At 42.2% G+C, this 19,784-nt stretch overlaps 2 protein-coding genes across 19 annotated transcripts in view; one reads left to right on the forward strand and one right to left on the reverse strand.

The window, feature by feature from the left end:
• The first annotated feature begins 54 nt into the window (after window positions 1-54).
• On the forward strand, window positions 55-19,694 carry LOC125327966 (NADH-cytochrome b5 reductase 2). Of its 3 annotated transcripts, none has more exons than XM_048308094.1 (10): window positions 55-191; window positions 288-434; window positions 1,076-1,148; window positions 2,199-2,305; window positions 3,218-3,347; window positions 4,094-4,177; window positions 4,696-4,781; window positions 5,368-5,467; window positions 6,433-6,631; window positions 19,334-19,694. In XM_048308094.1, the coding sequence occupies exons 1-9, from the start codon at window positions 141-143 to the stop codon at window positions 6,603-6,605; spliced, it is 951 nt and encodes a 316-aa protein (XP_048164051.1). In that variant the 5' UTR covers window positions 55-140; the 3' UTR covers window positions 6,606-6,631; window positions 19,334-19,694. The 3 variants fall into 3 exon arrangements, with proteins under 3 accessions (XP_048164051.1, XP_048164050.1, XP_048164049.1); XM_048308093.1 differs by lacking the exon at window positions 19,334-19,694 and adding an exon at window positions 8,453-10,808; XM_048308092.1 differs by lacking the exon at window positions 19,334-19,694 and having other exon boundaries at window positions 6,433-7,280.
• PPFIBP2 (PPFIA binding protein 2) overlaps window positions 6,916-19,784 on the reverse strand; it is a 99,547-nt gene continuing 86,678 nt past the window's right edge. For 15 of the 16 annotated variants that reach the window (XM_048308082.1, XM_048308073.1, XM_048308078.1 and 12 more), the window contains 13 exons: window positions 18,366-18,510; window positions 17,039-17,071; window positions 16,331-16,469; window positions 15,574-15,702; window positions 14,897-15,047; window positions 14,613-14,724; window positions 14,058-14,146; window positions 13,232-13,354; window positions 12,496-12,621; window positions 11,513-11,701; window positions 10,944-11,114; window positions 9,345-9,410; window positions 6,916-8,690 (listed from right to left, as the gene is read on the reverse strand). In XM_048308082.1, coding sequence (XP_048164039.1) covers window positions 8,619-8,690; window positions 9,345-9,410; window positions 10,944-11,114; window positions 11,513-11,701; window positions 12,496-12,621; window positions 13,232-13,354; window positions 14,058-14,146; window positions 14,613-14,724; window positions 14,897-15,047; window positions 15,574-15,702; window positions 16,331-16,469; window positions 17,039-17,071; window positions 18,366-18,510 — 1,545 coding nt within the window. In that variant the 3' untranslated portion in view covers window positions 6,916-8,618. The remainder of the gene's footprint in view (window positions 8,691-9,344; window positions 9,411-10,943; window positions 11,115-11,512; window positions 11,702-12,495; window positions 12,622-13,231; window positions 13,355-14,057; window positions 14,147-14,612; window positions 14,725-14,896; window positions 15,048-15,573; window positions 15,703-16,330; window positions 16,470-17,038; window positions 17,072-18,365; window positions 18,511-19,784) is intronic. The other variant, XM_048308074.1, reaches the window with a different exon arrangement.

Below are 19,784 nucleotides of genomic sequence, written 5' to 3' on the forward strand. Positions count from 1 at the left end.
GAGGAGGAGCCGGGAGGAGGAGCCGGGAGGAGGAGCCGGGAGGAGGAGCCGGGAGGAGGAGCCGGGAGGAGGAGCCGGGAGGCGGAGCCGGGAGGCGGAGCCGGGAGGCGGGACCCGAAGCGGGCCCTGCGTGGCCGGGCATGAGCGCGGCTGGAGCGGCGGGAGCCGCGGGCGAGGGGGCTGCCATGGAGGTACTTGCGGTGAGGGGCCGGGCTGCGCTGGGGCTGGGGTGGGCTGTGCCCTCACCGCCGCCGTGCCCTCACTGCCTGCCCTTCTCCTCCTCACAGGGAGCGCCTGTGGCCATCGCCGTGGCCGTGGTAGCGGCGTCCGCCCTGCTGCTGCTGCTGCTCCGAGGGACGGCGCGGAGGCCGAGCGGCCCCGTCACCCTGCAGGACCCGCTCGCCAAGTACCCGCTCCGGCTGCTGCACAAGGAGGTGACCGCGGCTCTGAGGGCTGTGGGACATCGCGGGTCTGAGGGCAGTAGGTCCACTGGCCTGAGGGGCTCTTGGCCAAGGGCTGCCCCAGGCATCGAATCCCCAGAGCAGGGCGCAGAGCCCCCCAAGGATGGCTGTGGCCCCTGCAGCCACCCTGTGATGCTCCCAGGGTAGGGCAGGATGCGTAAAAGCGTTTATGCCACGCTGCGGACTGTTGTTTCCCGGTGCTTTGCATGTTCAAGTCGTGGCTGTGTTTTTTCCCTCGATTCCAGTCTGGGTGCACCATGAGAAGCAGGCCCGGCAGCCTGCGCTTCTGCACGCCCTGTCTTGCCTGATCTTTGGCCACAGGCATGGAATGTGCTCACTGGCCTTGGGCACAGGGTTTCCTGGTTTTGTCTATGTGAAGGCGCTGTAGGGATTGCGCAGGCAAGCAACAGTCGCTCCTTGTGGAAGTGGAGAAAGCTGCTTCTACAACTCTTGATTTATTTAAACTTTATTTTTCACAGCCGTTTCTGTGCCCTTTCCCAGCATTTGCCTTGCATGCTAACAAAGAGCAGGCTTACTAAAGCATATTGTGTTGAGTAGAGTTTGAAATTCAAAGTAGTGGTGATGCTGACCTCATTCTAACTTTGGTTTTTTAGGAAATCAGTCACGATACAAAGAAATTCAGATTTGGGCTACCTTCAACAAGTCATATATTAGGATTACCTGTAGGTAAGTATTGGAAACAATTATTTGTATTTCTGGTTTCTCATAGTTCTTGGACTTCTGACTGTTAGAGAATTTAAGGCCCAGCAAAGCAAGGAGCTGAAAGCTGCATCTGAATGCTGCTGTCTCAGAGAGAAATGTCAGGTTTCCCAGAGGGGGTTGTATTTCTGATCTTTTGTGTGTGCTTTGTCCAGGTGTGTGGTGTAGATTAGAAATGGAGCAGTGAAACTGAACTGAGCCTGATGGAATCCATCACCAGTCAGGATATAAGCAAGAGTGGTATCTGTCAAAGCTTTTTCATATTTCTTATTTGCATTCTACTTCCACCTGGTCCCCTCAGTCTGTTGGCAATTGCCCTCATGGTTTTGGCAAATACAGTCATGCTTGTCAATGAGAAACTGCTGCCTGGGAAGATGTTGAAATATTTAGAGCCTTTTCTGTGCATGCACTTACCTTCACACACACTTCCATGCATCTGGAGTTCTGTGGCATGAATTTCAGTCTAGGATTGGCCTTCTTTCCTGAACCCTGGCACACTGATAGCACTGAACCTTGGACCTTGAATCAGTGATAATCTCTGCAGGGGGACGTCTCTCTCCCTGATCTGCAGATGTGGCTCTGTTTGTTCTGCCCTGTTTGGCAGTTCCCTGTGCTGTATGACAAGTGTTGGGGTCACCCCATTCCATGCTGTGTGTCCTTGCATGGTGGCTGTCTTTCTCCAAATTCTCTTCTGGCTTGTATGGGAAAGAGTAATGGAACTGTCTGAATTAACTAGACAAATGATAAACTAACTGAGATGTACCCTCCAGTGCTTATGTTTATCCAGATTCATTCTTAAGAATTTAGGAATAAGATCCTGAAACTGTATGACCATATTACTTCCTGTGAGATCCCTGCTCTGTGCTGAAAAAAGAGAAGAAACTGCACATTTCATACAGCATTTACATGGCAAAGATTTTCTCTGTCATTGCATGCATGGCAGGTTACAATACCTGCCTTTCTCTCTTGTCCTCCAGGGATCACAAACATAATCAGATTGCAATTCTTTCTCCCCAGGCCAACATGTTTACCTTTCTGCAAAAATTGATGGTAATCTGGTGATTCGAGCCTATACCCCAGTTTCCAGTGATGAGACAAAAGGTTATGTTGATTTAATTATAAAGGTAAATTTTGTTTTCCTTTAATACAGATAAGTTGCTAACTGGAAGGAGGGCAAGTACTTCATTTTAGTGAAATGGTTTGTTTTGATTTAGTCATCAAATTTCATCTTCTTTCACTGAAATTTCATTAAATTTCATTTTCATCATCATGTGTATCTGCTGTGTGGCACTGAGGGATGGCAGAGGTAGAGTAGATGGAGAAGAGAATCACTTCCCTGGCAATACTTTAGGAACTTCCCTAGTATCTTTTATTTGGCAGTGCATGAATACTGATCTCTCTCCCTCAAGATGCCTGTGCTGCAGCTAATGCTTACTGCTAACAGCTCTAAGCAGAAAACAAGTAAAATCCTTTAAGCTAGGGGATGCAGGATTATCTGATCCCAGGACTTCTGGATTTCCTAATCCTTTTCTATGATAGAGTTTGTCCTTAGGCAAAAATCCAGGGGTTTTTTGTGCATGCTCTGTTCTTCATGTTATAAGTGTGGTGAATTGTTATGAACTGCTTAATGCTTCTTATGTGCCTTGCAAGCTGAGAAAGCTGTTGTGTGGCTGAGTGTCTGGCAAGGTCTTAAGAAGGAAAAGATGCAGCAATGCTATTTTCAGAAGGAGCAGCTACAAAAAAGGGGTGAGACATAAGGCAATAGTGAAATGAGGGCACCAGCACATAATCTGCCTGCCACCCATTCCTGTTACCCTGGCTGTTTGTAGGGAGCAGAGGGATGTGCCCAACAGCACCTTTTAGTTATTTTGGCTGCTTCCTGTTGCAAGGCTCAAGAGACAACTGAGAGCTAAGAATTGCCTCGATTTCTTTCTCAGGTGCTGAATTTCAGGCCTGCAGTATTGTGTTCTACAGTTTGTAATACTGTCTGCAGGAAAGTTAGTGGTTGATAACATGCAAGTAATTTGTTTTTACAGGTCTACCACAAAAATGTGAACCCCAAGTTTCCAGAAGGTGGGAAGATGTCCCAGTATCTAGATAACATGAAGATTGGAGATACCATTGATTTCAGAGGGCCAAATGGACTCCTTGTCTACAAGGGGATAGGTACTGTGACACAAAGGTGGGAGAGAAAAAGGGAGTTATTGGTTATTTTCAGTGGCGTTTTATAAAATTTGACAACTGTAGAGAATCTTTTTTTTTTTTTTAAGTGGAAAAGAGAAAAAACAACTTTTCTAGACATGACCATGAGCCTGTCAGAGTTGACATGACAGGAAAGAGTACTTTGTACTTATTTTGTGTATGGAGTAACTAATACTTGTCTCACTCCTGGGACTATAAGTCTGAAAAAATTGCTATTGCATTAAATGACTGAGAAGTCTGCACTGGAAATAATACCTCAGCTATACATATGGAGGGAGGTGCTCTAGATGTTTTTTAAGGTTGTGGCCTAAAATACCCACTGAGAATCTCAGTGCTGTTACTGAATAACCTGCTGACTGAGAGCCAGCTCCATTTCATAATTAAACCAGGTCTGAGTTGACTGTGGGGAAATAAGCTCAGAGAAGTTCCTCTTGTAGGATACAGGTAAAAGATTTTGCACTGATCTCAGCTGAGAGGAGCTGTGCACTTAAGTCTCACCCCAGAGGGCCGAGTGCTCAGCACTTCTTTGCATCCTGACCTCCTGTGATCAGCAATCTCCTGATGAATCTGTTATATCTCAGAGGAAGTGAGGGATTTCCAAATGATTTGCCTTAATTAATTGGTCGGCTCTAGTAATTTATTCCTGTGGAATTTGTACCCATGTTTGTTTGGAAACTAATGTACCTAAAGGTTTTGAATATTTCTTCTAGGTACCTTTCTTATCAAGCCTAGTAAGAAGTCTGAAGCAGAGAAAAAGTTTGCAAAGCACCTTGGGATGATAGCTGGAGGAACAGGTAAAACTAATCCCATCATATGGAGTGTTTAGACACTGAAAATGTCTTTATGGATATATGTGAGGACTATCACTGTACCTTAGTAGCAGAGCACTTGCACCTGCATTTCTTTTCATTAATTTCTTTTTGTGGTGGCAGTACTGAGGCATTCCACGGCTTGAGTTTAGTCCTGGGGAACAGCAACCTGAGGGTTTGAATATTGATTTACCTTGTGACCTCAGAGAACTCACTTCATCAGTGACAAAAAATATTTTAGGACAATGTTTTGAGGGTAAAATGATGTGATAGAGAATGCTGAAGAGAAAAGCCCTGGATACAAGAATTGTGGGTTTGTTTTGAAACCATTTATTATAATAGAAACCCCCAACCTCTGCATTTGGTGTGGATTAGAAATCCAGAGATGTGTAGCCCTGTGCAAACCAGGCTTCCCACTGAAGACTGAAGGAAGGCAGCATTAATATTAAAACTGTAGCCATAGAAAGAAATACCCATTTTTTAACAATTTTGGTTTTTAACAGGAATAACTCCTATGTTGCAGCTGATCCGTCAGATCACAAACGATCCTAAGGACTCCACAAAATGTTACCTCCTTTTTGCTAACCAGGTGAGTATTCTGACCCATCTGTTTGTTCTTCTCTAATGGCCCACTTGTTTTTGCTGGCCTCTGAGCTTTTTAAACTGATGGCACGTATTTCATACTCTTTCACACTTAGGTGTCTCCTCATAGTTTCACTGAATTCCTGTATTTGGGAATAAATGCTGTGATCAGATCCTGATCCCTCTGCTTATCTTACTCCTTCACTGGTTTCAAGGAAACAGGATTTGTTTCCACTAATCTGTTTGTACAGTTAACCTTCACCATACTGGTCGTTCAGGGTCATATTTTCCAGGCCCAGGGATAAATTTGCCAGGGTCAGGGACAAATCCAGCTCATTGTGATTTTGGCCTGGATTAAAAAGTCGTTCTAATTGCCATCTTTAGGACTGTGTTTAGGTGGCTGCTATGAAGCCTCACAGTTTGTTCTTAATTTACAGAAGCCTGTAAAGATAAAAGCTATCATGGAAGGGGGAAAAACCAAATTACTTTCTTGGTTTGCATAATTTTTATCACTGCATTTGTTGTGAATGGTAGACGAGTTCCCATCAGAGGGCTCCTGGGATGGTTTGGAGCTAAACAGACTCATTTTGCAGACAGAAAATGATATATTGCTGAGAGCTGAGCTAGAAGACATTGCCAAGAGGCATCCTGAGCAGTTTGTGCTGTGGTACACACTGGACAGACCTCCAAAAGGTAGGGACACATGGAAATGCCTTGGCTCATCCCTGTGCAACAGAGGTTCACTCTTGCTCAAGGGGACATCAGAGTGGTATCAAGTGTTCTTGCCTTACACTTTGAGACTCCTCAGAAACAAACCTTACCCCTCACCCTGTTTTAAAAAGTGATCTAAACCAGGTGGGCATTACAAAGTGTGAACTCACAATTAACCTCAGTTGGGTCAGGCATGTGACTCAGTGCATCTTTTCATGTATTTCAGTTTTTGGGAATTTTCATCAGAAGTTTAGCTCTGTTTTGGGTTATCTTCCAAATCAGGTTGTGTTAGCATTTTGTTGGCATTAAATTGTTTGATACCTGTAAATATCATGTACACATCTTTTGTTTTGCAGCAGCTCCAGATTAGATTCTGGTGAAACAGAGCTGCCATGTGTTTAGATAAAGGCATCATTTTCCTACCTGGCTCACTTCAAATGGCTGATGCATTCAATACTACTACTGCTTGAAATAGTTTAGAATGAATTTCTTCTTTTAATTTGTTTTCTCTTATCACTAAACTACATGGCAGAACTTTTGTTATCACTGAACTTTGTCACTTCACCACTCTATCTCAAAAAAAAAAAAACCAGAATCAGTGGAAAAATGTGGTACAAGTCTCAGTACCTCTCCCTGCCACTGGGTGACCTCCCCTCACTGGAAAAGCTGATTCACTCTTCCTTTTTATTCCTACCTGCTCATTTCTTTTATATTTTATAATTTATTATTTTAAGACTTCCATGTCTTATCAACCAGATCCTTGTTATCTATAGGCTTATTGTCCCTATGGAAGGGGAGCACTAGGTTTGAGCTGAGTGAGAAATTTAACCCTCTCCTGGCTTGCAGTGATGGTGCAATAACTTGATTCTTCAGCTACTTGGTGAAGTTTAAAGAGGTTTCAGCCTGTACAGAGGTTCAAACTAATTGAATTAATTTCTTTGTTCCAGAGTGGAAGTACAGCTCTGGCTTTGTCACTGCAGACATGATGAAAGCCCACCTGCCTCCCCCTGGCAGTGAGACCCTCATTCTCATGTGTGGGCCACCACCAATGATTCAGTTTGCCTGTCAGCCCAACCTGGACAAACTTGGCTATCCCAAGAGCAGTACATTTGCTTATTAACATTGATGTCACCTGATACTTTTTTTGTAAGTACTGCATATTTTTCTACAGGAACAGTTGATGTGTAGCTGTGCAGCATTTTTGTGTGTGTGTGTTTTTTTAATTCCTTGATGTAATTTCTGTGGTTTGTAACTTCAGAATTACCTTGTGTATTTTAGTACTAAGAAGCTGAGAATTCATCTTGAGTTGTATGGAAGTTACTTAGTCTGACCTCTGAAGTTAGTATAAAACATTAATTCTGAAGAAAAGAACATTAAGATCAGAGGACATCCAGATGTATTTGTGTTAAATCATTCCACAGTCAGCAAGAGAGAGGGGAACATCCAGAATTTATTCATAACAGTCAAAAAAATAAGCATTTCTACCAATGTTAGGCTAATTAGGGTTTCTTACTACATATATTTAAAAAAAGAATCGTTTTGTAGATTGACTATTCACAGCCAAGTTAGCACAACAACACACTGAGTTTTAAATACAGCACTGTGTTTGGAATATCCCAGGGCTGCTGGAGCAGCCAATCCCATTTGCAGTGCTGTAACAAGTCAGTTGGCTAATTCAGCTGACAAAGTATTTCACATGCCCATGGTACCTGAGCTGCTCACTAGCACTGACTGCACTGCCAGACTGGTATGTTTAATACCTTTTATTAAACATTAAACATTTGTAGTTTGCTGATGTGTAGACTTATTTCTCGTTCTTCTGGATTTTCCTTTTTTTTTAATTTCAGTTTTCAGTGACTGGAAAGAATTTGCCTTGATTTTACCATTTTGGACAATAAAATCATGTGTTTAGTTTCTCATACCTGACCATACAGTGCAGGCACGGTCTGTTATGAGAGATTCATGAAGTGAGGACTGGGATAGATCACCTGTAAAAAACACCACAGGTGGCTTTCAAAAAGCCCTTGCTGCATCCTCTGGACAGCCCTGGAGGTTCCCTCTTTATTTGGGAGGGTTGTGGCTAGCAGTGGCCTGCCCTCAGGCTATGTTAGAACCTAAAGCAACACCCATAGTCAGCAAGGAGAAAGTAATGCAAACCAGCCCTGTACAAAGTCCTTTTCCCTATAATTAAGGAGATTATTTTTCTGGCATTTGTCTATTTACTAAGAGAGCTTGTTAATAGCTCATTAATACATGAGACAGACATGTAAACAGATGCCACAAGTAACTGCTGCTGTAAAGGTGCCAGCTTCACCCTCAGCCCCCCAAAGAGTAAGAGGCCATATTTCCCTCTGATGCAGTCCTGTCTAGCCCAGTACAACAGCAGCAGATTTATTTTGTCAGGTGTTTTAAAGAAATAAATCATTGTTTTATTCTGGTACTTTCCTGGTAGTCTCAGAGTTACAATTTCCTGCTGCAGTTGTTTTTGCCTTAGGTAAAGATTTGTGAACATGGCAGCTTGTCATCCTAATAAAAGCAAGGGCTTGATGGACAGTCCTATATTCCATTCTTCCCATCCCACAGTGCCCTGACTTAGGTAAAAAGAGGGCAGGACATGTGCTAGTGAAAGGGAGGAGAGATTGAAATCCTTTCTGGGGACCAGTCTGGCAAGACCCCAGGAGCAGGGAGTGAGCCATTACTGCTGCTCTCACCAGCATCCCTCTGAATTTCCAGGTAGCTCTGATTAGCCCACATGGTACAATAATGTATTAATGATTCCTGCACTACAAGTTAATTATAAAAATAAAAAATTACAAAAGGTCTCTCAGATAACAATACATCAACATACCATGTAAAAGACAACTGAATAAAAGGGTAAAACACTGCCAGTCTTGGCTTTCCAGACTCTGGCTATGAGTCCACTCCTCTCCCAACACCTGTTTCCTATTACATTATGTGGAAAAACAGCACAGAGGAGAGTTACCTGTAATGTGTGGCTACACTGACAACAGGAAATGCTACGTGGGAGGTGGCAGCAAAGAGGGAAAGCTTTCCTGCTCCACAGCATCCAGCTGCTCCTGGCCACTCCTGACAGGCATGAGGTATGAGTCATGTTCTTGGTCATGCTGAAGCATCATCTCCAGTCTTCAAAGGTCGGTGTTAAAAACCTGCTGTCATTCAGCATTTCATCCTGGCTTAGCAGGGTCTGAAAGAACAAGATGGGGAGGAGTGAGGGTGTTTGGCGAGAGGCCTGTGCTCCCAGAGACACAGCTGCAGTGAGATCAGGCTCACAACAGAGGGGGTGAGAGCCACACACAATCAAAGGGAATTTCTTCAATATAGCTTTAAATAAACTTTGCTTGAGGAAATTCTTAGAGATTTTGTGTGTGGCATGCAACTCAACTGTATCACATAACTCTTCATTATGTCTTTCAGTCACTTATTTTTATTTTTTAATAAACTAGCTTCTATGGGATGAAAAAGCAGAAGTGAGGTGTTTTGTTTTGTTTTCCACAGAGTTTTAGCCCATGTAAATTTTCCGAAGTCTGTACCTCATTCCTGGCCTTTGCTGTGACTGAGGTGGTTACCTGCAAAATCTTTGAAGAATTGTTTTCATTTAAGGGGATGAATATCTGTCATTGAGTCAAAGAGACAGCAGAGTTCATGAAAACTTAAAGAGGCCTAAATGAAGCTTAATTTCTGGAGCAATTTAAAAGCAGAGTTTTTTGTACTGAATCTCCCACCAGGTTCTAGAACAGTGACCCACTCACTCTTAACTACCACCAGCAATGACCAGCTTTCAGTGAGTTCTAGCAGAACACATTTGTGGCTTTAAACCAAGAGAGGAATGAGTACGTACCGTAAGGTGGGTTATGCCTTGGGAAAGAGCCCCTATTTGCATTACTGTGCCTTCTGAGTGTTCCATCTGTAAAAGCAGTCAGGAACTAGTTCAAATCAGACAGTATGTGCAATTTTATTCACTTTACATGCAGCTTTGGGAGGAATCTGTGCCTGGACAAATGAAGTTGGGATAAGTTTAAGAGCTCCTTAACAAAAATGCCTCTGTGCTACAAGGTATGTGAAAATGCATTTAACAGTAGGAAGGGTGGACCCTGATTAAGAAAGATTGATTCCATGAAACTTGGCCTCTAATTCACAAGCAAAAAGAAAGAGCTTAACTGATATTGTCAATACAAAGTAATATTTTCCAACTGGTCTGACACTATTTATAGTTCTGGTAGGCTTCTTTCACAGGCAAGAAGTCCTTGATACAGTCCTACCTCTTTTTACATAGAAATGTTACCAGTTCTAGGGCATTGCGATTTCCTGCATGGATGACATGCTCAGAAGTCATGCTTAATAGACAGACCATGCTCCTAGAGAAGAATCCAGTCTTTCTGTCATGCTTGAACAACTGCACAGTGCAAGTTCTTGGCTCAAAGTTAATGCATTCCCTCACAACTCTTAGCTGAGCAAGTGGACATCCATACTTAATCACGGTCAGGGTTTGGTATTCTCCCTAGGTAGGAGCAGTACATTGAAAGAGACCACGGTTAGCTAATGAACATAAATGTTAGATGCACTAAACCATGCAAATGAAAAAATTACCTTCACAGTTAGTCTTTTCAATGTTGTGACCATTCTCTTATCAGGCTTAAACTGTTTTTATGTCACTGGAGAATGGGCAGTTTACTGTAGCTGCCTCTGTGTGGCTCTTGTGTGTTGCCAAAGTTCACACAAGGCTCCAGGAACGCTCCGTTTTTCAGGGTTTACATCCCTTTACACAACAGCAAAGTTGAAATAAAATTTGGTGTCTTTTAGTCTTCATCATTTGTCTGTATGTTGTCTAGACAGTTTCATTCACAAGTTCACTACTACATAACAAAAGTGAATTAACTATTGGTTTATTAATAATTTGTTCATTCCTGATGCATTGTCTTCACATAGATTGTCTAAGCAGAACTACTCCCCACTGTACACAATGAAAGAAAAATTCAGTTGGATTCTCTGATTACTGTAAAAAATACAATCCAGTTGTACTTTAATATAGCTTTGTACAAATTTGTCCAAATGAATTCATTACATTAAAAACCACCTGTAAAGATAATGAAAAAAAATAGTGTGCCATACTAGGATTATGAAAGCTAGAAGTACAAAAGTTTTGTGTTTACTGCAGCCACCCCCTTGACTGACAAAATACCTCGATCTTCGCAGTGTAAAGGTGTCGTAGTCCTGAAAAAGGGCTTGAGGATGGATGAGTTTATTATGATGTCGATTTAAAAAAAATACCCCAACATTCTTAGCTTGGAACTCTTTCCAGTGTCCACAGCCAATGCTTTCTCAGTGAGTTCATGCAGATGTAGCAAAGAGTTTATAATAGGGGAACATTTGGTTATTGGCAAGCTTTGGAATGCATGGAGGGGATGAGATGAGCATGGCATCAGTCTGTCTGTCCCACCTGATCCAGTTCCCTGTCAGTGAAAGGACTAAGTCCTTTGTAGCCACCATAGTTTTTTGAAGTACCATTCGTAGCAGCTGGGCTTGTATCCATAGGACAAATGTAGTCTGTTGATTCATCAAACTTCTTTTTTCTTAAGTTTCCAAAATGCGAAAATCCAAGTTTCTTTGGCTAAAACAAGGAGTCAACACAAGTAGTTTTGAGTAAGACGAGTTAGGTTGTTCTTCAAGCACTCAAACTCCCCTCTTTTCATTTACTACTATACCCTGGTCATTCAAGTACATAGACTGTGAATTAACGATGTTTGTTTTCAAATGGGGAGTTACAGTTGATGTTAGATGCACTTACATGGTGTTCCTTCTAAGAAAAGACAGAACAGATTGCATGCTTGTTACAGGAGCTGATTTAAACAGATACATAGTAAAAGCTTTGGTATCTAGAACTAAGGGAAATGTAGCACTCCTTCTAGAATTCAGCTCTCCCTGCCCATGTTTGTCCCTTATTTTCTTTATAATTCAGAGCAGAGAAGTCTGACACTGACATTTCTCCTTTTTGACAGCAGCACCTACCCGAACTTTGGCAGTGGTGGTCAGAGGTGTGTGTGCTGCTGACTCCATGATTTCTCTTTTTTCTTGTTGTGCCTCTGGCCCAATTAACACATTAAAATTGGTGGTGAGGTGGCGGCGCAGGAGGGTCTTTTGAGGTGGGATGTTTAGGAGCATGGCCAGCGTGTCACCATTGAAGCGAGGTTCGAGAATCTGGGAAAAGGGCAGGATATTTATTTTTTATAGAAATATTTACAATAGGAAACTGCTACAGTGCTTAGCAGAGGATTTCTCACTAAGTATCTGTCCACACTGGACCTCTTATAGCTCACTCATGATACTCACTGGGGTTTGAATGGGAAATACCTGAAAGGAGCCAAGAAAAAATGCTGAGCGTGATCAGGCAAATATATATTTATATTTATCATCAAACCATACATTTGTTTGGGTTGAACAAGTTTGCTTTCAGAATTTTCTGCTCTACTCAGAGTATAAACTCAATAAGATTTCTACTACTTCCTTTTTGCAAAAATTCGACAGCAGTGGAATCGTGGTATTTCAGAACTCTGACACTAGTGAGCTGCAAGTAGTTCTGAATGTTTTGAATTAAAAAAATGTCATTCCTGACTGCTGTGATTTCAGGGTGGCTATTTAGCATGGCTCAGAGCTCTGGTAAAGCACTCAAAGAAACACTCTGTGATGCCTTAGCAATAAGCAACTTTCGCACAGCACAGGTCAGGTTTCCTTTTATGTGCTGCTGTCAAACACTTGTGCCCAGCTCAGCTTTGATTATAAAAAGTGGTTTAGCTGTTCCTTTTTTATTTTAGTTTTCCTTTGTAATGTTAAGATGCATGGATCAGATAAAGAGCCTCCTTAGAAGGCCTGATCATGCTGTCATTATTGCAGATGTGTTTGTTTCCTTCTGCTTGATGAACATCAGATAAAATATGGTTCATATTACAGCCTTCAATTTTTAGTAGAGACATAGTAAAATGGTAAATTCTTACGATCAGGCCCCCGTGCACTCCGCTGCCTCGAAGGTTGGGTGCATATTCTGCCAGATCCACTGATCTGAGCCATTCCATCACCCTGTGGTTGGACCACTGCACCACATCGGAAGGTGAGATGTTATTCTGTTGGAGGGAGCACAGAAGGTGATTGCACCACAGCCTGCATTGTCTGAGTGTGTGAGCATGCATCCTCAGTGCAGATAAAAACAGCCTCCCTCCTCTTCCTCCAAGGGCATTTGTTCTTCCCTGACTAAGGGATTGTTTCTGTTCAAGGCCCCTTCAAACAGCCTCTGGTGAGATCCAGACCTGGTCTAGTACTGATGAAACCCCCTGTGTTGCATCTAGTAGTGCAACAGTAGAGATTACAGATTACAGGTGTTACAAGGGAACATTTTGACAATAGTGTTATGGGCAGTGCGTAATACTAAGGCAAAGCAATGCTGATCAGGTAAGGCAAAAACCTCACAGATTTTAAAAATGAGGTCAGGCAAAGACAAGTAATTCCAAATTATTCCCTTGGAAGCTGAATTAACTTTTTTTCCACTATGGAAATAACTTCTAAAGAGAAATGCATAAGATTCAACTTACAAGTGGCATAACTGCTGCTTTGGGTGCAAGTCCCCAGTGGCAATAATTCTACTGTATCACTGTACACTGCTGCCTTTCTGTCCCCTTTGGCTGGGACCAGGTCATTTGTGCTTGCTTCAATTAATTTATTTAAGCATTCTTTTACCTCCTCAACTGGCCTCCTGCGTAGACAGTGGGGGTTAAAGCCATTGACGTGCAGCACATGAATGGCACATTTAATACTCAGGTGGTGCAGCTGACTGGTGACTTTCAGGAAGAGAAGGTCATTCTGTGAAGGAGAAAGACTTTTAGGTGGCACAGAACACGCACCAAAACAGATACTCTCTCCCCAAGTACACAGAGTTTAAATTTGCTGTGTAGTTTTATATAACATTACAGTGACTGTGGTTTACGTAAGATGAAGGTTTATACTTTAAAGAGGGTTTGGTTTTTGTTAGGGTGGAGGTTTGGGGGTTCTGTTGTTGGTTTTTTGGGGATTTTTTTTAACATTGCACCATAGGCAGGAGCATAGCCTATTTAAGGCAAATCCAGACCTTAATTATCCAGGCTTGGGCAGGAGAATGGGAAGAAAACATGGTGGCTGTGTGTGGTTCGTGGTGTGCAGCGAATGTGGTCAGAGCTGTACAAACCACTGGATTTTCTGCTTTTGCTTTACTGAATATCATTGCTATCTTGCTTTGGAGAACAACATGCTCCAGAAGTTACATGTTAAACAGGTCATTTTACTTTTAATCGTGGTGTGCTACGTGATACTGAAAAAAGACTTTGCAGAAGTTAGCCCTAACGTATGACTTGTTTTATGGACCTTAGGAACAGATTCCATGCACTAGGCAGCACAAAGGAGTTATTACTGGCACTACTTCCGTCTTGCAAAAATTCTTTAACTGCTCACATTCAAAGGAAAATTGTAAAGTATTTTGCTTATTCTGAGGTCAGATTTGATTAAACTGAGGAAAAAGGTTTGTACTTACCACAGTTAAGTACTGTAACATCCTCCCATCTACTCTGGATTCATGAAATTGGTCTTTGTACTGAGGTAAGCCAATGTCATCAAGCCATCCTGCAGATGTGAGAACAGTGGGGAACCAACTCCAGATCAGTGAGAATGAAGCCCTTCTCCCTTCTCATCTGGCCTGGCTTCTGAGGCATTCAAGTAGCTCGTTCTACCTATTCCCCTTTCCTGAGAACAGCCAAAAGCAATTCCCCACCGAAGAGCTTTGTCCACACTACCCTCATGATATTTGACAGTACAGGAGCCCATCCTCTGCAGCATAGTGTAGCTCTTCCTAGACTGAGCCCACCCATTTAATTCCCTGCAGTCTGACAGAGCTCTCCATGGAAGAGCATACCACAAGCTGCATATTTGGATGTCAAGAACAGCACAGAAATCCCCAATTCTACTATGGTGAAAACTTAGTGCTTTTTAAAAGACATTTGGTAACTGCTTAAACGTGTATCAGGCAGCCCTGTCATAGAGGGGGGAGAAATTCCTTCCCAAACAATTCCATGAGAGCTCAAACACTTACGTGTCACCCAGATATGATCAAGTTGCGCAGACTTCTCATCTTGTTTTGCATTTATTGCTTTAATGGCCAAAACTAATTTCTTCCTGTGCAGTGGATGCTTTATTCCCATTTCCTGCAACAAAAACCATTAACAAAGAGTTTGCCTTGCCTCTGGCTCCTTCCCTCATTTGGTAGCTTTCAAAATTGATACTGTGGGTTTCAGAAAGGTAGAGCCAATGGAGAGGCTCTACCTTTGGAGAGGCCTGGCTGGACAGAATCAACAGGTAGAGAGAAGCAGTGATTACCTTTTCCATGTCCTGAGGTGTGGCGGTTAAGAGTGTGTGGCCTGACGTCACCCACTGCCGGGCAAAAATCACATACTGGCCCAGGCCAAAGTCCTCAAGCCAGTTACAAACCCTTTCAGTGCTCCACTGAGCAAAAGGAGCATTGTGGTCACTGAAAAGCACAAGAAACATTGAAAAGACGTTAAAGGAAAGAATGAATGTCCATACTGGAAAGCTCATCGTGCTGCCAGAGGCAGGACTGCAGCAAATCTGTTGGTGTGCTCTGTTCTTGGGTGTCCTGGGAATTTGGCAGCCCAGCCACAACCTGTGAACAGTTGCAGGGCAGATAAGAATTTCCCATTTTCTGTTTGAAAAGAGGGAAAAAGGAATTGCTGAATCCTCATCATTATGCAGATATTCCCACGGGAGATGATAATTCTCCTTGTCCTTTAACAAGGTAAAATTTTTGACACTCCACCAAGCAGTGAGTGCTGCGACTTGCAGCTGGAGGAGCACAGGCAGAGAGATTCTCAGGATGATTTTGCTACCAGAGAAATTCTTCCCAGCTGTTGTGGAATTCCACATGGACCGAAGTGCTTGGGAAAACTATTTCCCAAGAGGAGGGTTTGGCTGTTCAGCACTTTTAACAACGCCACACGTGACAGGCTGTGCCAGGGAGAGGAGGGAGGAGCCATTACCTCTTCTGGCCTTTGGTGTCCTTGGATCGGGATAAGCGAGGTCCAGCTGTTGCCCGGAGACCACCCCTCCGAAACTCTGCCAGGCCCAGGTCGTCTGCAGGGAAGTTACCTGACTGAGTTCTTCGTATTCTTGCAAGACAAGAGTGCCACGACAGGACTATTAGCTGGTGACAGAGGATGTTTGTTCTGCATGGAAACTACAGTGACAACTAACAGTTCTGGTAATCTCCCTGGGAACCACAAATGCCAAATCCCAGAGGTAACTCAAGGAGTTCTAGGAAATTCAGTCTGGACTTAACTCTGGAGGGGGAAAAAAGAGCTCCACAGAGCAGCCATAACACTTTGATCCAATTAATAATCCAGACTTGGAAATGGCTGCTGTTCCCGAAGCCAGTGCAACCGTGCCCTGCTTTTCGTTCTTCCTGTTTTCTCTAATTTTTTTTACCTGGTGTCTTTTGTAATGGACAACTTGCTAGAATTTAATTTTTCATGGCTAATAAAACTACTGGCATGCTAAATTAATAGCAGTAAGAGACAGCAGTGCCTTATTTCTTTCAAGAGCATGACGCTGTGAACACTCCCAGCCATTTTTCCACACCTTATGTGTGTATTTAAGGACACACTCGTGCAATCCCAGAACTGCTTTCTCTCCCCAGATTTTAGGTTATTCTTGCTATAGATAATTGGAGATTTTGCAGGGAATTGGATTATTTCTCAGCTAAAATGCTTTGACAGTGAATAAAAAATATAACCTTACTTTCCCCAGATTTTCTTGATCCCTTTTGGACTCTTTCTGTTTTCTGGAGACCATGGAGATTGTGGGCTTGAATCCGTTCCCGAAGAAAGAGGTGAAAGGTCATCCGAGACCACCGTAGCATCCATGTTCTCTGTTTCTCCTGGGTTAAGAACAGTGTTATAGTCACATTTTATACTAATTTTTGATCAAGTTGTTGTCTGGGAGGCTGATGTTTAAATGCAGAACATGATAAAAAAGTACAGACACCTATAAAATTGTTCTTGTATTTAAAAAAACCCCCATGCTCTGAAGGTGAAAAAACAGCTGTACATTTGTTACCAAAAAAAAAAAAAAAACCCAAACCAAAAGAATAAAACATTGGGTGAAATAATTTTGTTATTTCAGTCTTTCCTATTTAACTACATTATTTGAATTCATTTAAGGTCTTCTTGCCTGCTATTAATACCTCAACTCTTCCATCAAAATCAGTGAGAATTTTTCTAACTTCAATGAAAAGAAAATGAAACCAGGAATAAGTGTAATAAAGAGAAATCCCATGTGAACGCCATACAGCAGGAGCTATTACTTCATTTCAGTACTGCATGTAAGAAGTTCAATCTAGAGGGCCCAGTTGGGATTAGTATTTCATAGGGGAAAGGAGGGGGAAAGGAAAGAAACAAAGTAAGCAGCAAAATGGTGTTAAAGTTGCATCTTGTTTGGATACAGTACCTAGCACGGGTGCACTGACACTCCTGACGCGATCTTCAGTCATCCCAAGAAGCAGAAAGCCAGATGGAGAAGCAAAGAAGATACAAAACACCAGCAAAATAAAGTTACAGGAGGGCAAAGTAGTTAAGCTAAGCATTAAAAGCAGAAACAAAAAGAAAAGAAGCAGTTATGCTTGACATGAAAGTGAATATGCACAAGCCCCAAGAACTCTGTACAGATCATCTTAAGCAGACAGAGATGATAATGGATCTGTTTGGGGCTTTTCTAACTATTCTTGGACAGTTTTAGCACTTTAAGCAAATACTACAGAGCTCTACGAAGCCTGCAGGGTATCTGAAATGAAGCAACGGCTAAGATTGCATCAGACTGCTCTGAAATACAGAACTGGAGGTGTAATGACTTTGCTGCACATGCAAGAAACAAACCAACCTGCAGAAAAAATTCTCTCAACTCAGTGTATTTAAGAAGCCATTGCTTATTTCTAGAAAAAGAACATTTTCCTTTACAAGCTCACCCATCCTTGGATAATCCTGCAGTTAAAGACATAACAGCATGGCTCATGCATTGCCTACAAAGTTGCAATCACAGAAAAGCTCTTTCAAAACCCCTAAACAACCACAACCTATTGCAATCTTGAGATTGCAGCATGCTAGCAGCTTTCGGGACCACGAGGCCTTAAAATAAACTAACCCCCACCGAAGAAAAAACAGCAGCCAAACAAAAAAATTCCACTGTGACTTTTAAAGTGTAGGAAGATTTCAGAATCTCAAGGGATACTCTTGTGCCTGAACTCCCAAGCTCTTCGGTCCTAGAAAAATACCTGGTCCTGTGCCTCACTCTTAACACCTTTTTGTCAGTAAATCTGTGCTTAAGGTGCCACTGAAAGGAAATTAATACAGGCTTCCACAGGGCTGTGGTTGTGGAATGACAATATATTTGTACTTCCAAAACCCACGGATGTTTCTGTGCATGGTAGCAAGTTAAATTTTCACTTGTGGGTCCCCGTGAGCTACAGCAACCAACAGTGCTGATACAAGCATTTTTACCCAAAATGTTCACGTTTTTGATAATTGTATTGTAAAGTTTCAAATGGTACTGTCAAATGCAACAGAAAAAACCCCTCTAACTTAAACTGATCCTTCACTCTGCTGTGAGCTATGGGAATATTTTTGGTATTTGTTAAAAAATAAAAGTAGTACAGCATTCCCTAACTGAACCATGTGAACATCATGCTGCATTGTTCTGGCCTAGCAGATTCTATCCCATGCTGTGTCCCAATCCCTCAAACAGTCGGGATTTTCCCTCTGGGAGAGGCACAGGTACATACTCAGGCCTGGGATGCCGTTGTCATCGTTGTCACTCATGCCACATCCGTCTGGGGAGTTATACATTCCCTGCTCTCCGTTCTGCAGGGGCCGGGGCAGCTTTCCTGGCAATGTTTGGTACTTGCTGCCTTTCACAACTGGCTTACTCTGTTGTTTTTAAAAGAGGGAAAGAGAAAATAAATACAAAATCAAATCGCTCACAGCACTAGCAATCCAGTACACAGTGTTCTTAAAGCTGAGAAAAAGTATGGTTCAAAATGACTCCTACACTCCCTGCACGTTCCTGCTTACAGATAACTCAATTTAAACCCATCAGTCAGCTGACAGTTTTCTAGCTAAGACATAGCCTTGCCTTCCCCCATCTGCTCCTCCCACTTCAGCCACTGTGCATTACTTTAAAATATATGTTAAATGTTACCTGGTTTTGCTGTAAGAATTTTTCTATCTGTCTCCCTTTCCTATAGGACCCTGGCACTGTTTAATCATTTGATATTTTCAAGGTCAACTTTGATAGTGCCTAAAATGTGTTTAGTTACTTCTCAGATCATTTTTTTTCCCCCTATTTTTCACCAGACTGTTTCTGCCTCACAATCGTATCTCACTGGAATTTAACCCAAAAGCATTTTTATGCCTCAAATTTTCTCTAACATATTTCCCACCACCATTAGTAACAGTGAAAAAATCAACACCAAAGTCAGGGTACAGAAATCTAACTTTTGTAAGGATGAAAATCTCTTTGTATAGACAGAATTGTAAATGTGAAGCTTTTTAAAAAATAATTACAACTAAATATAATTGCCAGTTCTATTACAGAACCTAATTTTCCTTGCATTCCAGTGATCATCTACTTGAGCATTATTCTCCTTGTACAAGAGTACATGAAATATTCCCATAAATCGGACAGTTTTGAGCCTAATAAGTTACTTTTTCAGGCAAAGCATGTGTTTCACAGAGGTGCTTTTGCTTCCAGTTTTGGAAACGGCTTGTTGGGATTTCTTCAACACTGAATCCAGATGAAAAGATGGATGAGGCATCACTCTGGATGAAAACTATAGGACAGAGATGCTTTTTGAGACAAGCAATGAACCTGCAGCTCCAATCGACAGTGGTAACGGTGTACAGCCAGTGTGTGCTTTGGAATAAACTCACACTGGTAAATGTCTCAGCATCTGAATGGAGGTTTCATAGGAAAACTTTGCACTGGAAATATGGAAACCACATTTAGCGTAGAGGAACATATAGCGTGCTCCTTTTTAGTAACCCTATTCCAACAAAATTGTTTCAGAACGTTGTCTGTGACAGGATGATACATTAAAAATGTAATGAGATAACCACTGCTTTATCTGTTCTTATTCCAAGGCCTCGAGGATTCTTTGGATACTACAACTGCAGGCCAGATTGCACAGTTCCTCAACTTCTGC

Source organism: Corvus hawaiiensis, chromosome 6 (genome assembly GCF_020740725.1).
Source record: "Corvus hawaiiensis isolate bCorHaw1 chromosome 6, bCorHaw1.pri.cur, whole genome shotgun sequence".
Classification (NCBI taxonomy): domain Eukaryota; kingdom Metazoa; phylum Chordata; class Aves; order Passeriformes; family Corvidae; genus Corvus; species Corvus hawaiiensis.

Bases quoted from the DNA above. Each gene is read 5' to 3' on its own strand.
- LOC125327966 (XM_048308094.1), top strand. From the start codon at position 141: ATGAGCGCGGCTGGAGCGGCGGGAGCCGCGGGCGAGGGGGCTGCCATG. The intron at 1,149-2,198 runs GTAAGTATTGGA...CTTTCTCCCCAG, and splicing joins TATATTAGGATTACCTGTAG to GCCAACATGTTTACCTTTCT. The intron at 4,178-4,695 runs GTAAAACTAATC...GGTTTTTAACAG, and splicing joins GATGATAGCTGGAGGAACAG to GAATAACTCCTATGTTGCAG.